The sequence below is a fragment of the Fistularia commersonii genome, chromosome 12 (assembly GCF_037954325.1).
Source record: "Fistularia commersonii isolate RoL2024-O1a breed Wild chromosome 12, RoL_Fcom_v1.0, whole genome shotgun sequence".
NCBI classification, from domain to species: Eukaryota; Metazoa; Chordata; class Actinopteri; order Syngnathiformes; family Fistulariidae; genus Fistularia; species Fistularia commersonii.
Genome location: NC_141295.1, coordinates 10,697,371 through 10,714,168, shown reverse-complemented (window position 1 = coordinate 10,714,168; position 16,798 = coordinate 10,697,371). Strand labels below are relative to the sequence as shown.

Here is a 16,798-nt window from a genome sequence, read left to right as displayed (position 1 = left end):
GACATGGGTGCAGGGACAAGGTGAGTCTCTGCAGCAGGTCATCATTTCCGGCCAAGCATTCACATGTGCGCGTACTAATTGGCCAACACGTGACCACCATTAAGTAACGGCCATCAGGTGCGTGGGCTCCTCCGCGCGTGAGCAAAAGCGTCACAACTAAAACAAACTAAACTTAAAAAAAAGGGAAGACAGAAAACGAACGATGTTTTTCAACGAGAAAAGAGAAATGGCTTTCTTTTCGCTGCTATTATTCATTTACACGCTCCGGGTATGTCTTTCCGTGAGTTTGAGAGAGGCGAGAAACGGCGTCGGCTCGTACCGGTTGTCGGCGTCAGCTCCAGCCGGGGAGGGAAGGAAGCCCCGGTACAAGGAGGAAAGCGGCCCGGGCCTGCGGGGTTCCCAGGCCGGGAATGTGGCTAAATCCACCCGGAGAGAACTCAGGAGGACTCGACGGGATCCCCGCGCTGGTCCCGGGCGTCAATTCCAACATTTTGGCGCATTCAATCCCGACGGGTCTGATTTTGGGCACAAGAGTTTGTCTTGGACTCAAGGTAAAGTTAGAATGCATCCCAGGCGCTGGGCTTCACCGCCCGAGGACGGCTATCAAGGTGACGCCGCAGGTAAAACATTTTGGTGGTTCTCTCTTCATCGGGGGAATAAAACATGCAAAGTTTTTATTTTTATTAGATTCAACTTGATAGTCATTACACGTGTACAAATACAGAGCAAATGCCCTTTACCATCTAACCAGAAGTACATAAGAGCAACAGGTCCAGATACTTTGAAAAATTATCAATATTGTCATGGTGTATTACGCCAGTAATTTTCAGGTGACTTGCAGCTTGTACAGATGAATATGTATGTATAATGTTATATAGATTCTAGACAAGAACTATGGACTTAATTTACAAGTATAAATGTACATGTGAAGTAAGCAATACAAAATTACAATTGTCATTGATTCTAGACAGCACATAAATAAATATGGACAGTAGCTGCCTAGGGTTGTTAAACAAGTGTAGTATTGTGCGTGTGCAGGAGAGTCATAGTATGGTGGTACTCTGTAACTGTGGTATACTATCAAATGTGTCTATTTAGAGGTTAAAGACTTTTCAAGTTGGCCACACATTATTAAAATCATCTTGCACAGATCAATTCAAATTCCAATCAACACTAATAATTGTCAGTGGTAATGCTGAAATTGCCACCCTGAGATATTGAGAACTTCTTTTCTACACGGAGTGCAAGGTAGATGAACATCAGGTAGTTGTGGTTTGTGCAGTTGTGAATATTAACTGGGAACACTGAGTGACTTTCCTTTTTTGTGTGATGACAGCACCGGGGTTTCATGGAGTCCAGGGGAAGGTCTATGCGCCATTGTTCAACTCCATTCCTGGTCGCTCGGAGTGGCTGCCTATGAGACTTTTGGTGCTTTGTGACCAGGATGTCATGACCTTCACTGCCTCTGGAGGAGGGTTTTCCAAACTGCTTGTGGACCGTGGTGAGAATTCAGTCAGTTTTGGGTTTTTTTTGTGTTCTTTTGGTTGCTCCCTTCAGGGGTTGCCATTGCTAATCAACTTCCTTGATCTAACCCTATCCTCTAAATCCTTTTCTTGCACCAACTAACCTTCTGTCCTATTTCACCACATCCATAAATATTCTATCTTTTCCTCAGTCTGGCCTCTGACATTATCTCCAAAACATCTAACATGTGCTGTCCTTCTAGAGTCATTCCTGACTATCATCCTTATCACCCCAAAAGAGAACCTTAACATCTTCATCTCTACTACCTCCAGCTTCCAACTCTACTTCATGTCTTCTCGCCAGTGCTACAGTCTCAAACCATACAGTATCGCTGGTCTCACCACAGTCTTGTACACCTGTCCTTTCATTCCAATTGATACTCTTATTACACCATACCCATGGCATTTTTTAAAATAAACTTTAAAGAAAAACACACTCATACTGCTGGTACTGTGTATTGAAGTGGTGCTGTAGGGAAATCATTGTTGGAAATTTTTTTTAGCCTGTACAAAATTGCTTTCTGTCCTTTCTCACACACTCTTTCTACTCCAACTGGCCAAGACAGAAGGTGTTTCTCGTTGACTTCAGTTAAAAGTTTTCAGGTAAAGAAATGGGTCCAAGCAGCTTGGAATGGGTGACAAAAAATGTCAGGGGTACTAGACTATCAGTCAGAATGAAAGGAAAGGTGACAAGACAGTGATGAGACCAGCAATGCTGTATGGCCTATCAACAGTGACAGACAGGAGGCAGAGCTGGAGGTCGCAGAGATGAAGATGTTGAGGTTTTCTTGGAGTGACAAGGATGGATAGGATCAGGACTGAGTCCATCAGAGGGACAGCACATGTCAGATGTTTTGGAGAGAGGGTCAAAAGCCAGACTGAGATGATTCAATCATTTACAGAGGGATCGTAAATATATTTGTAGATGTATGCTGGAATTGGAGCTGCCAGGCAGGAGATCGAGAGAAAGGCTAAAGAAGATGGATGTAGTGGGAGAGGGTGTGAAGTTAGTTGGTATGAGAGATGAGGACACAGAATAGGGTTAGATGGAGAAGGTTTATTCGCTATGGCTACCCCTCAAGGGTAAAGCCGAAAGGAAAAGACCTGTCCAAGTTTTCACCAAGTGTTTGGTCACGCGAGTGTTTGGTTTCTGTAAATCATCTTCTCTAAATCATAGTGTATGGTCAAGAATCCGCTCTATATGTTAAGTGTCATGAGGCATTGATGTTTTGACTTTGTGCCATAGACATAACATTTTACTTTACTATCTACTGCTGTTAATGCATATTTTACAGGAAATTCTTGAACATTTCCATTTGACATTGATTTTAAGGCCATTGACTGTGACATCCAAATATCTATCAGCAACCCTAAATGTCATCAACAGGCCTGGCTAAATATTTGTCACTTGAGACAGTTGAACACTTTTTTTTTTTTTTTTTTTTTTTTTGTGAGGGGTGGCAGCTCTGACCTGGAGAACTATTGTTCAAATGATTAAGCCTTGTTGACCATGTGGTGGTTAGCTTCAGTGTGGACAGCATAGTCGAAGACAGTGGTCCCCAATGTTTTTATTGCCGTTGACCGGTCAATGCTTGACAATTTTACCATGGACCAGGGGGTGCGCAGCCATAATAACGTGAATCCTCTGTGTGGATCCACCTTTTCCCCTCCGAAAAGAAGCTTTTTGTCTGACATCTGCTTTTTTACTCATTTTGCTTGCTTGTTGGTAACATTTTTGGCGCTCAAGTGACTGAGATGTAACCGAGAGATTCCGGACTTTTTTCAGAATAAAGGTTGTTCAGGCTCGGATAATAAATCCAATGGAAATAACTGATTTTCTTTTGCGGCCTGGTATCAATTGATCCACGTACCGGTCCGCGGCCCGGGGATTGGGGACCGCTGGTCTAAGGTTCTGTGGCATATCAAAGCTGGTATGTGTTTTCTTACTTCAGGATTTGTTTTTCTTTACAGGGGGGTTGTCCCCCATCTCTCCATTGCAGATACCATCCTCCTGCAGTTACTCTGTGAAACCGTCATGGCGTGGCTTTGAGCTCATGGTGCCATATGATGCATGTTACATGAAACATGAGGTATGAAGTGCACTTAAATTTCCTACACTCTTCATGGCTTTTAAATCTGCCATCATCTTCCTTCTTTCAGAACGGCAGCTTTGTGCTTCCGATGCTTTGGTCGGGTAGCCCAGTAAAGCTCTCATGTCCAGAACAGATTACTTCTTCTGCCCCATCTCTGCCAAAGGCTGACCCAGTAGTTTTCTGCTCCACCTATGGAATGGCACTTCAGCTGCATTTGAAGGAGTATAATTTACCAACAATGAGAGTTCGAGGTAGTGCGTGTTCTTAAAAAAAACTGAACCTAACATCTGATCAAGGAATGAGGTATGAGGAGTGTGCAATCTTTCACAGTAAATGGAGTTTTGGCTCCATTTGTTTCTGCTGAATGTGCTTATCGTACCAAATCACCACCTGAAGAACTCGTCTTCTTCATTTCCTTCAGCGCTCCTTGTATTATGATTCGAGTAAGTTGTCTGATTTTTGAGCTTATCTAATGTGCCAAAAAAGCAGGTTTGGCAAAATAGTTTAATGCAACCCTCTTTTCCAGGATAGGTTACATCTCCATCTTGTATTAGGTGAGAGGGAATACATCCTTTCCTGTCCAATCCCAAGTACATCTTCTCCCCCAACCACTCCTACTGCTCCTCCTACTACCACTGCGCCACATCCTGATACTCCTGCGCCCACTTCCCCTCTTCCTTCACAAGCTCCCTCTAAGGAGCAGATTGATCAACTATATAAATACATCTACCCGTACCCCTATCTGTACCACATTTACCCTTTCTGGACTCAAGCAACCCAGGCACCACAGACCACGTTGGACTCTGAGTCTCAGCAGCCTACCTTCCCCTACACTCCTGAAGAGCATCAAAAGACCCCTCCCCCTTCTGCATCTCAGTCTCCAACTATGGAGCAGATTGATCAAGTTCCTGGTCACTATGTTGAAACTTACTACCCGCTAACAAAGTTTTACACCCCTGGGCCACAAGTGACCCACACTCCCCAACCAGCTACAGAAAGTACGCCTGGGTCTCAGCCTCAGCAGCTCCTCTACCCCTTATGGTCTGGCAAGTGGGCTCCTGTTTTTGTTGAGGAACAAACAAATGTTTCCCCCTCTCCGGGCACAGAGCAGATTTCCAAAGTCATCACTCATCCTCCGACAACCCATCGCGACCGTAGTGGGACACAAACACACGTTCCATATGTGCCAAACAATGTTCCAATGTCTTGGCTTTATCCATTCTTTCCCCCCCCAGGCCCTGGCAAGTTGCCCTACACAACTGGAGAGCACCAAAAAACCCCTCCCCCTCAAACGACATCTGAGATGAAGTTACCTGTTGTCGCAACTCAACATCCATCTGTTTCAGATTACCATTATGTGTCGTATTACGTGCCTGTAGTGTCTCCAGCACCAACCCCTGCAACTGAAAAACCTCCTGTTGTTCCTGATATCCACCCACAAAAACCTCCTGGAACCTCCTATTACCCTTATTTTCTTCCCATACAGCATTACCATGTACACACTCCCCCCACACCAAGCTCTCCCACCCATACACCAAAACAACCTGTGGAGACACAGAGCCCTGAAAGTCAATTTTATCCACCCTCTATACATGTTTACCATCCATATGGGCAGTTCCTCTATCCACACACTCCTGATGTGCCCCAGCCATCTGTTCCGCCTCCTGCTCCTACACCTCTTACAAGTCCTCCCAAAGAGGTGACTCCGCAACAACTGACCACTCCAAAGAACCCCTTTAGCCAAATATATGACAAAATACCAAATTTCTTCATGTCCACTACTACACCTGTCAAGGGAACTATGGAGCCACCTTCTTTGGGACACCAACAACCACTAGATCAGAAACCCCCATGTCATGCATGTAACTACCCTCATTTTTATTCCTACTTCTATACACCACACCCTTTGCACCAAGGTCCATCTAATGAACCAACGGTGACTGCAAAGCAGTCTACAATATCTACTGCAGCTACCCCTAGTCTGGCTCCGCAGCCTCCCTATCTCCAGTGTTTGACAAAACGAATGGAAGTATTCCTGCCATTTGCCCACCCGGATTCCATCCAGGTCAGAGGTCAGTGAATATTTTCATGAAATCGATTTGTTTCCAAATATCTGCTGTTCAATGGAAAAACATAATTGACTGTCACTTCATCTGAGACCAGAGGCAGTAATTATTTCCGAAGTTCTCTTTGCCTTTTGGTGTGTGTCTGTATCAGTGACATGCGGTGAGGTTCATGGCTGGTGAGGCACTGACGTCATCACAGTCAGATTTACAAACATATGAACACTACGGAGTAGCTTATTCACTATTTTATTGGCCCCAGTTAACGCGTTTTGTTTGAAATATCATATCAGCTTTCTTTACATATACAAACTGTAGCATAGAAAAAAGCACATTAAAAAAAAGTGATCTCTTACCCTATTAATGAAGTCCATGCGCCGCTCCTGAAGAAAAGAATCGGTAACTTGCTTGTAGAAATCGTCCTTGTCTTTCTTCAGTTTTAAAAGTCTGTCTCAATAGAAATTACTGCCAGTGAAGACAGTTGTCCTTGATCGGTTCTGTTCCGACTGTATGTTTTTCGTCTTTTCAGTGCGGAGAATGAATCTCTCGGTTTTCCTTTACCTTAGCATTGTGGATGCTGATGTTGAGTCTTTGCTGTTCATTCAAAGTCAAATCTATCTTGGACATCCCAATTTTTTTAGCGCGATTTGACTTTGAATGTGAGTGGCCGACCGCTCATGTTTGATTAGGCTTCTTTGCAGATTCTTCAGGTCACAATATCCCATTTGACTCCAGACATTGTCTGAAGTTGAGAAAAGAATGCAGGAAAATCAGAAAAGGCGCTTTCTTACTGGACATCCAAATAGCCAGCCTTTTCGTGTGTACCACTCCGTTTGAAAAGACTGAGTCTACTGTCTCGCAGTCTGAAGCAAATCTGGTTAGCGCCGGCGTCGGTCTTCCCTTACTTATCTCCTAGTTCGACTGAAAGTCCAGTTTAGAAAATTCTTTCAGTTTAGCTATCTAATCCTCCGTTTTTGAAATAAAGCCAAGCAAGAGGAAAATATAACTGGATGGCTGCACTTGACTTGTTAATGTTTGCAATTGACTATTGCACTGACTATTGCAAATTCTATTTTTCTTTAGCGGAGTAGTAAAAAGGATCCCTGAGATCCCCAGTGCCCCCTACCATGAGGCCCTGTCACTGTGTGCCTCACTTAGTGTGTTTTCGCTGTTGCTTTATGATCGCTCAGTACGAGAAACACGTTACAGATGTTGATAAAAAATTATACATATAGCTAAAGCATTGTTTCCCCAACCACTGTGCCGCGGCGCATTAGTGTGCTGTGAGAGATGATCAGGTGTGCCGTGGAAAAATGCCCACTTTTACCTGATTGGTCCGAAAATTATTAATCCAATGCAAATAATGTGTCTTCCTATGTCTATGTGGGCAGTGTGTCTGTTCGATGGCAACGGGTAGTGAATTAACCTGTGTATCAGAGTGATTAGTGACGCTTTGCATGATACATTTTCAAAATAAAATGTACTTGTATCTGTGTAAACAAACAGGCAGCATTGTTGAAAACTACAAAGACAAGTGAGAAAGCAGTGAAAGCTTGCTACAAAGTTGCTGAACTCCTCTCTAAATTCAAACAGCCACACACCGTAGCAAAACATTAATACTACCTGCCAGCAAAATCATTGTAGAAGAAATGCTCGGCTCTGGCGTTGATAAAGAAATAGCGAGTTGTCTCAAATAATACCATTTTCAGACATATTGATGACATGTCTTCAGACATTGAAAAGTTTTCTGGAAAAGTTGCACATCAGTGGGAAATTTGCATTGCAACTTGACGAATCTACAGATATTAGATTTCACACTAAGTAAATTGAGACTACGGTTTCATTCTAATTCATTAAAAAATGTTTGACATTTATTTGTTGGTATGGTGTGTGATTTTTCTAATGTAAAATATGTGCTGTGGCTCAAAAAAGGTTGGGAAACACTGAGCGAACGCATTGAAATTTAGTTCATATATTAGTGCTTTAAGGGTTTGAAAATTTTAATAGTGACATCCACAGAGACACCAACAGTCACAGCCGCATAGCTGGCAGCACAGTTAGCAGAATCATTGCGAAATCCATAGTGTGCTCCGCTGGTAGCCACGTCACCGCACGTCTTCATTTTAAACGCTTAATGTGATTTTTTTTTTTTTTTTTTTTTTTTTTTTTTTTTTTTTATAAATAATTGCAGTGGTTTTTGGAAAAAAAACTACTATAGATGGTGAAGTTAGGTGGAAAATAACTTTATAGTACAAATCAATGAATAAATATAACCATTTAATTTTTTTTTTCATTTTACCTTTTTTTATTTCCATGATGCCAGTCTACTGACTGCACGTCACTGGTATGTATATGATTGACATGACAAAGCCTGCATAATTTCTGCAATTCATGTTATAGAAGCAACAATTCTCTTTGCCAGTTTAATTCATTATCTCAGCAAACTTGTAAGTCGGTTTTGACTTGGAGGGGAAAATAGACTTGGATTGGATATTCAATTTCTTTGATTCCTTATTTAATTCAATGGCCGTCTCAGTTTGGGTCATAGAATGTGCTAGTATCCAAGAGTGAAGTTGGCAATATTGAAGGATACTCTGCCTTTTAGAAACGTATCTGTTATAGGGCCAAAGTCTCATTGTCTGTTTTTGAAATGTTAGATCAAACAAGGTGGCTGTTCCTCCCCAATGTAACTTCACGGTGTGGGTACATGATACAGGCGGCAGGGGTCTCTGGTGTTATCCTTCACTCCCCTCTGCCTGCCTGCCATAGTCTGTTAAGGGTGAGTCATCTTTACGCTTCACTATAGCCCATGATTGCCTTTCGAAACAGTGCCAAATTGTGCCAAACAGTGTTTTCAATGCAGTTTAAAGGCGCAGTCAGATGATTTAGCTCAAACAAAGGATTAGAACACATTTTCCTGAACATAAATTTCCTGTTTGGACATTTTATCATTTTACAGGTTGTGGGTACCAAAGTCATCAAAGTATTGTGTATGGATAGTATGGGTATGCATGATGGAAAGCTCCCTTTTGGCTTTTCCTAAAGCCACATTCTTCTATTTTTACATTTGACTTTTGCATAGCATCTTTGTAACAAAAGAAATCAATATAGCTTAGATAACTTATCACAAGACAAAATTAGAATTACATGACTTAAGAACAGTACAATCTGCTGGTAGAGGTAACATGCACGGTGCTTTAACAGTGTAAATCACTGGTTCCCAGTGCTCCCTGACAGTGCAGCAGTGATCATGAATGCATATGGAACCAACAAGTGTTTTTCTAATCAGCCACTTGTATTTTCACATGAAAGAGCCCCCATGTGCAGCATTACAAGGAAAATGAATGGCAATCAAGCAAGTGATCACTGAAATATTTTATTGTTCTTCATATTGACTTTATTCTCTCCCTATAGACCCACACAACCATTTCCTTACCTCTGAGGTATTGGGATCTCTCCATGCAGAAGTATAGGACTCTAGACCTGCAGTGCCCATACCAAACTGTCCCTCCTTCAGTGGTTCCTCCTGTGTCACCTACCCAGCCCAGCACCACAGAGAGTCAGACTATGCTCCCTGTTTTCCCGAAGCCTGCAGTCTTCTGTTCAGCCCATCAAATGACCTTGGAGCTTCCACCTGGCTCCGTCTCTGAAATAGCATTTAAAGGTCTATGAGCATCCTTGAAGTTGAACGTGTACATCCTGTACAGTAAATTGGGACAGGGGGTGGTTTTGGCTAGGAAACGCAAAGCATAGTATGCAGGGGGTCAAGTAAAAGTGCCCTTTGAAGGCTAAACTAAACCACTGGGTTGTGTGCTGCTTTTCCAGATATCACTGGCACTCAAGTGACCCTTGTGGATGCTCCAAAGCATTGTGGTTATTCTGCTGTCAGTGGGAACGATGGCAAAATCAATTTGATTTTGCAGTTGAACACAAACTGTCACATGAGGGTGGAGGCAAGTATTGAATCTGATTTCATACTGAGCTCATGACCTTTTTGTATAATTGAATATTTTTCTGTAGCTATCAATATAAACACGTTTCTCTCAAAGGATAAAATGTACATCATCACTATTGTCTTCATGACCCAAAGTGGGAGAAGAGAAGATCAGTACTCCTGTCCAGTTTTATCCTCGGGGTCTGGAAAAGGTTGATCAATTTGTTTTCCACCCCTGAAAGGCTGTTTTAATTTTAGCATGTGTGACCCCCACCCTTTAGAGTGTGTGTGTGTGTGTGTGTGTGTGTGGGGGGGGGGGGTTGTTTAACTGCTGGGCTGACATTTCTCCTGTTGTTCCTTAGTGTGCAACCTTCCCAGTGAACAACAACTCCCCTGTGGACATGGTTCTTTACCACAGTCACACTGTCTCTCCATGGGCTGCTGCTTTAGCCAGCACACCTCTGCCTGCTACTACCCTATGGATGGTGAGCTGTCATTGTTATCTAATTGTCTTGTACAGTGCCCCCTCACACATACTGTGGACGTTAAGGTGTCTTCAGGCCAGGATGATTCTTGTGGAGGGGGAGTGACACCTTCGGTTTAAAAATCAATCGCCTCCTGAGACTTCTGACCTTTTACACACACACACACCTGTCTGTCCTCTTCCAGAGTGCACTATTGACCGCCACTTTGTCTTCTCGGTGCCTGCAACCCTTACAAACCCCCCACTGTCCCCTGACCAGCTTGTTGTTGCCAGCAACTTGACCTGCCAACCTCTGAAAGTGACATCGGAGTATGCCTTGTTTAAGATCCCATTGGATGGCTGTGGGACACACAGAGTGGTGAGTTCTAGTAATTGCAAAAGACTTTTTTTTTTTTTCTTGTGGAAAAATGGTAAACTTTTAAGCATTTTAATAACAAGACTTTCTGTTCCTGCTCAGAAATCAAAGTTTTAAATGTTTTTCACTGCAATGAGTAGTTATCAGTATTGTATTACAGCTAAAGAAACTTTATTCAACCAATCTCGTTTTGTTGGTTTCTCTGGAGTCAGGTGGTGCAAGACTACATAGGTCAACCCTTTCTCTCTAACGCTACCTGGAGAGTTTTCAAGCCAAATGAGAGCCACACCTTCCTGTCTGTTCTGGGTGGACCAGTGGGCCTTTTGCCAGCTGGCTGTTTCCAGAGCACCTCAAATGGGAGGTGTCCAGGAGGCATTGTTACCAGACGCCCAACCCACATTAGCGGACGCCTCTTTGACAGAAAGGCACTGTGGTTCCACTCTAAGGCCCACCCACCCTGCAGTGGTGGCCACTGTAAGCCACTTGCCAACCCAGAACCTGTGACATTAGCCTGGCTGCTCTTAGTATTATAGTAACAACCTCTTACCAGACAGTTCAGCATAGGACTCAGTGGGATGTTTTTAGAACCCCTGCAGGTTCCTGAAACTCTCAATGGGATTGCCTGCATATTTTGTAATCCTGGGTGCTGCCTTGTCTTATCAGCCGGTGGTTTAGTTTTGATTTGCAATTTGGTGGCAAGGCTTAGAGTAAGATTTGAAAAAGGTCCTTGACTGGCACTCAGGTGCAGCAAGGTGCTGGGCCATTCTCAGAACTGGGCCTGCTGGCACCCAGTGGCAAACTTGGAACATTAAACACATCCTTCACCAACTAGTTCAGGAGGTGGAGCAGTAATAGCCCATGATAGTTCCACCTGGCTCCTTCCAGTGTTTCAAAATCCTGTTCTTGAAAAGGCTGACTTTTCCCACTCCTTTAATTTGCCCCTCAGTAAAAGATTAAGTCAGTTGTCTTCATCGGTGGGCCGAAGGAAGTTTCAAGGTGAATTGTTCAAATGTTGTGTATCCCTCTTTCTTTTGCTCTCACAGGAAGTGGGGAAAAGCTTGATCTACTTAGTGGAGATCATCAACAGGATCCCAATTGTCAGTCACAATTATGCCACCATCACAAGGGATTCTCCTGTCAGGTTGGAACAGGTCTCAGGAACTATCATGGAGTGGTCTTAACATATCTGCTGTCACTGAGGTGAATTCAGGCACTGTGTCTTCACTCTGTCAGGGTCCTGGTGGAATGCCGATATGTACCTGGTCCTGTCCTGAGTGTTAGCTACTTGGTAAAAACTCCAAACCTGGGTCCTTCGGTCCAGACCCAGGGAGTATTTGGAGTCCAGCTCAGGATTGCCAGGGGTAGGTCTTTCTCAGCCAATGTTTTCTTTGCATTTTTGAAAATTGGTGGGTTTATTTCGAGACCATTGCAGTCAATATACTTTTTTTTTTTTTAAATCTAATGAAACTCCAATATGGAACAATGTGTTCTAATGTCCCAATAATTCTTAAATGTACGCTTGTGATGATCAGCTGTCTGACAATCGTACATGTTATGAGTAGGTGATGAATCAAATTTCTCTACAAAACACATTTCCTTCCAGATTCCCAGTATAGCAGCTTTTACCCTCAGTATCACCAGCCCCTGCAGATGCTGCTAAAGAAACCCCTCTACCTTGAAGTACGGCTACTCAATGCCCCAGATCCTAATTTGGTGCTGCTGGTGCACTACTGCGTGGCCTATCCCCGCTCTGGTAAAGCTCTGTGGGTGCTTCTCTACAACGGGTATGTTTTAGCCTCTCCTTCATGTCAGTGTACATGTACTCAAGCTAACAGTGAATTTACTGATAGATGACATGCCCTACCTATTTTCCCATCAAGAGCTACTTTCTCTAACAATCCAATTGTACTGCATAGATGCCCCAACCCCTTAGATCCAGCTCCCCAGAAGGTTGTGCTGTCTGAACCTTCACCTCCCTTGCTACAAGCCCAGACTCGTCGCTTCAACATTAGCACCTTCCAGTTCCTTCCGGATGGTGAGTTTAAGGACCAGGAAGAAGAGGTAAGCAGATCCTTGTTTTGACTTAAAACACAAGAAATTAAAATTTTGTCAATAGGGTGAAGATTTGAAATGCTACTGGTATACAAGAGGATTATAAAAATTTGGCGTTCATTATTCAGAATTTTACCATGTTACATTATGGTGGATGCGGTTTTGTAAAATAGTCACTGACCTATTTTCATGTCCCTCTCAGATCTACTTCATGTGTTCAACGGAAATCTGCTCCTCACGTGAAGGCCCGTGTGTCGAGGGATGTTTTAGTCAGTCATGGTAAGGAAAATTAGGTCAATTAAGTCTTGTAACTCACCCTTATGGAAAAATTAAATGAACACCATAAACAGGCTGGGTTACTCTTAAGCTGTGAGAGCCAGTGGTGGGTGCCCCACTGCGTGACCGATTTATGAGTTTTGTTAATGATCCATATCCGGTTCACTTGAAATGTTTGATGCTTAAATGTGCTGACCTTGGTTTAAAAAAAAAAAACAATTTGTGGTCTAATTTTGCATCCTTACCATTTTTTTTTTTTTCTAAATCCCCAGGGCCCAGAAATCAGTCAGTTAACCGCCAATAAAAAAACCTCTCGAAGGACAAAAGAGGGTGTGTGTCTGTCTGTCGCTAAGCTTGCAGCTGCTCAGCTTTACAGCAGGAAGTGGCACTCCATTAAAAAGTGGGAAGCGGCATTGACTACATGAACACCAAGCCTTTGTGGAGCTCAATCTAGCCAACAGGACTTACTTTCTGACACTTGGTGTCAAACCGTACGGAACATACATTTAGTTTTTAAAAATTTGTTTCCTGGTAACATTGATCACTGCTGGATTTTCAAGAATTTTTATAAGGGAGAAATGACTTGCTGTGTACTGCCTTACGGAGTTACAATAAGATCTGAAAGCTTTCAGTGAATTAGTATTCATAAGGCATGTCACTCGTCACTTATCTATCAAGGTAAAAGGGTGGAAATTTGAAGATATTCCTCTGCACTATCAAATAACCCAAGGCTCTGATTACTATAAAAGGTATTTCTCAAAGTACGGCAGGAGTTGATATAGAGAACCAGTCTTACATTAGAGCCTCTAAAGGTCTGTTAGTGGGACCTCTGTCTTTTCCAAATTTATCCCTCAGCTCAAAAAGCAGCCCTATAAAGTATTGCTCAAGAATGAAGTACAAAAGTTTTATTTGAATGAACTCCGCTTCGCAGTAGATCTCGGAACTCAAAAGCGGCTACAAAACAGCTTGTGATGGGTCAAGGTGTTACTAGATTCGCAACTAAGTTATGAAATGGTGAAAGTAGACTTCCTACCCCAGTGTCAGGCAGCAATGATTTACGGTGTACAGATGGTCCGGATCTGGCTGCCAGATGCATAAATTATCTGTTTCTCAACACTGGACTCTCCTTTGCAGCAGTCTTCAACCCACCCCTTATTTTTAATATCACACATTCCTCCAGTGGCTTAACGCCGCACACTTTCCATGCAAACGTATTGTCCGTTATGTCTTGATCCACACCAGCTATGGATATTGTAATTCCTTTTTAAGTGAACCATTCATCTGATTAGAAGTGTTCAAAAATAGAAATTAACAATTGGGGAAATGACAGGGGTTCTTCAGAACCTTACACCTGATTAGAAAGACTTGAACCCTTACTGTCAAACTAATTGAGACAAAGGGTACACGCACACAAATCTATATACTTAAAAAAAAAAAAGTGTAAGCTGTTTGACTTCAGGGGATTTCTTTGGTTATCTTTATGGGACAATTTTCTCAAATCTAAATGAGAAATTCTAAAAATTGGCCAAAATAATTGCTGGTACAATAAGATTATTTGCTGTATAGAGATATTGCAACACAATTTCAAGATTCCCAGCTCTTTACATTATACAGTTTTTGGGACTATATCCTGATGGTACTGTCTAACCTTGATCATTGAGTTTGGATGATAGCGGTCAAGTTTCTCAATAGAACTTCAGATTTTACTCCAAGGTGTGTGTGTGTCTGGTACATGTCAAGCACTTTGGGGCTGATGAACAGTTAAATTGTGATAGTCAAAGTCTAACATAAGAATTGTATTTTCGATGCAACAGATATGTCTACTTGGGTTTCTGTTTGATTGATTTGACTTCTTGTAGGGTTGGATGAGGTAAATACTAATTACTCTCAGGTGATAAGATCCACCCACTTGCAGTAGGAGCACTACTCCATGTTTCACATCTTTGACAATATTTGTGTATTTAGGGAGTTTTCAGCATGTCCATGATTCCCACAGTTTTGTGCTGTCCTTTGCTCAGACAACTTCCTCAACATTTACCTCATGTCAAAACAGACTTAGCGGTTTAAGGAAATGAGCTTATGTTCTCATGTCATTCTTGCTGAGGTGTGCTCTTTGCAACTAGGCCAAAGTAACTTTTTATCTCAAAGCTTTCAAACAGAAATTGTTCATTGTCTACAGTCTTTGGCGTGACACTAGCAAATAGGCGATCTTCATGGTGTTTGTGCTGATAAAGTGCTTGAAGTTGTCTAAAAACAAAAGATAAATCCGCACAGGGCAAGTTCTCACACCAGTAACCCATCAAATAAGAGAGAAGGGACTTTTAGAAATTCCCAATTGCCTTTAACATTTGTGTGACTTGTTTGGGCTGTCCTGGGTTTTTTAGTTGTGTGTCAAAGAATTGGATTTTAAATTGTCACATCATGATTGGTACATTTACACTGAGAATCTTTTAATTATTAGCTGCTCACTTCAGGGGTCCAAACAGCAAATCATCTTCCCCCATCTAACCCTCTCACTTCACATCTTCTTTGACACCATCCATACGTGTTCTCAGGTCTTCCTCCAACCTCAGCATCCTCTTACCCAGATCTTCACCACCCTGCCTCTGTCCAGGTCCTGACCATCTCAGTCTGACTTCATCTCCAGAACATCTGAACGGGTGCTGTCCCTCTGATACACTCATTCCCGTGCCACTTCCAAGAACATCTTCATCTTTGCTACCTACAGCTCTGCTTCCTGTCTTTTCCTTCTATACCAAACATGCCTGCTCTCACCGCCACCGTCTACACCTTTCATTCCATTCTGTACGATACTCTCACACCCGACACTTTTCTCCACACCCTTCAACCTGGCCCAATGCTTTGCTCCACCACTAGTTCTCAAAGCCCATTGCTTGGGACTGCTGGACCTTGATACTTTAAAATCCTCCAGCGTCTTTATGCTTGGCTCTCACACACACACACACACGCACGCACGCAATGAGAAATGATAGTCCGGATAACTCAATGCTTCTGAGAGTCGTCAGCCATTGGAGATGTGCAGGGAGAACAGGGCCCAGTTGAAATACAATTTTTATTAAATGCTTGTCTGTGTACTCCAAGGATTTACACCTTTTTCTAAATACTATACTATCCTAAATGGATCATTTTCCTAGACATCTTTGGTGTTGTGAAACGTGGCCTCTCCCCTCATGACCATTAGCTACTGTCAATGTGATCATGCACATGTTTTTTATATTTCCTAATCATTCCAAGAACAGTTACATTCCTCATAGTAACAAAATGTGCTCGTACTGTTAATTGCAACAACAAAAATGAAATGAAATTCAAAAAATCCCTTCTGAGTTTTACAGCTCTCCATGGCGCTCTCCGACCACTGGGTGTCATCCAAGCGATGTACAAGCCAGAGGAAGCGCCGGGGAGCCCGACGCCGCCGCCGCCGCTGCTGCTGCATGACTCACAGCTGGTGCTTGTATGGAAGACCTTGGCCCGGGTTATGTAACGCGTTAGGAATGAGAGATCTTTTCCAATTCGTCTCCCTCCCCTCTTATACCCGCCTCCCCGTGACCGAGGCGAAGTTGACGGGCCGGAAATGGACGTTATTATAACGCCTTTACAAAGCAGCTGTGCAATGGTTATCACTTGAAAGTAAAAAGTTGATTTTCTGTGTGTGGGAGCGAGAAAGAGAGTGTGTGTCTTCAAAGCTTGTGGGGAGCAACGTGTGACCCCCCCCCCAAACACACACACACTTGTAAATGTATGGAGGCACTGCGGCACAGGCTGCATGGCCGCCTGGCGCCGCGTTCAAAGGGAGAGCGGAAGATAGGAGGAGGGGAATGACTACACCAAGAGAGAGGGAGGAGGAAGAGGAGGAGGGAGGGAGGGAGGACGATTTCCTCTCTGTAACACGCTGCAGGAACACACCGTAGAGAAAAAGGGAGGGGGGGACGGCGAAGGCGGAAAAATAATATTGGGAGAGGAGGAAACACCGCAGCCCCGTCCGTACGTCCGCTCGGTT

The 16,798-nt window shown here is 43.1% G+C and overlaps 1 protein-coding gene across 1 annotated transcript; it reads left to right on the top strand.

The window, feature by feature from the left end:
- Positions 1 to 562: 562 nt before the first annotated feature.
- On the top strand, positions 563 to 13,082 carry LOC147228775 (uncharacterized). The gene is made up of 19 exons (XM_086156175.1): positions 563 to 620; positions 1,337 to 1,501; positions 3,495 to 3,613; positions 3,684 to 3,867; positions 3,947 to 4,059; positions 4,143 to 4,662; positions 4,996 to 5,111; positions 5,265 to 5,315; positions 9,094 to 9,343; positions 9,505 to 9,632; positions 9,729 to 9,825; positions 9,976 to 10,098; positions 10,283 to 10,455; positions 11,496 to 11,593; positions 11,686 to 11,813; positions 12,056 to 12,236; positions 12,369 to 12,513; positions 12,707 to 12,783; positions 13,053 to 13,082. The coding sequence occupies exons 1-19, from the start codon at positions 563 to 565 to the stop codon at positions 13,072 to 13,074; spliced, it is 2,748 nt and encodes a 915-aa protein (XP_086012301.1). The 3' UTR covers positions 13,075 to 13,082.
- The last annotated feature ends 3,716 nt before the right edge of the window (positions 13,083 to 16,798 follow it).

What these genes read in the sequence shown, in the direction of transcription:
- LOC147228775 (XM_086156175.1), top strand. Translation starts at nt 563, where the DNA reads ATGCATCCCAGGCGCTGGGCTTCACCGCCCGAGGACGGCTATCAAGGT. An exon ending in CTGCTACTACCCTATGGATG is followed by an intron (nt 10,099 to 10,282) that starts GTGAGCTGTCAT and finishes GTCCTCTTCCAG; the next exon opens with AGTGCACTATTGACCGCCAC. An exon ending in CCAGCTCAGGATTGCCAGGG is followed by an intron (nt 11,814 to 12,055) that starts GTAGGTCTTTCT and finishes ATTTCCTTCCAG; the next exon opens with ATTCCCAGTATAGCAGCTTT.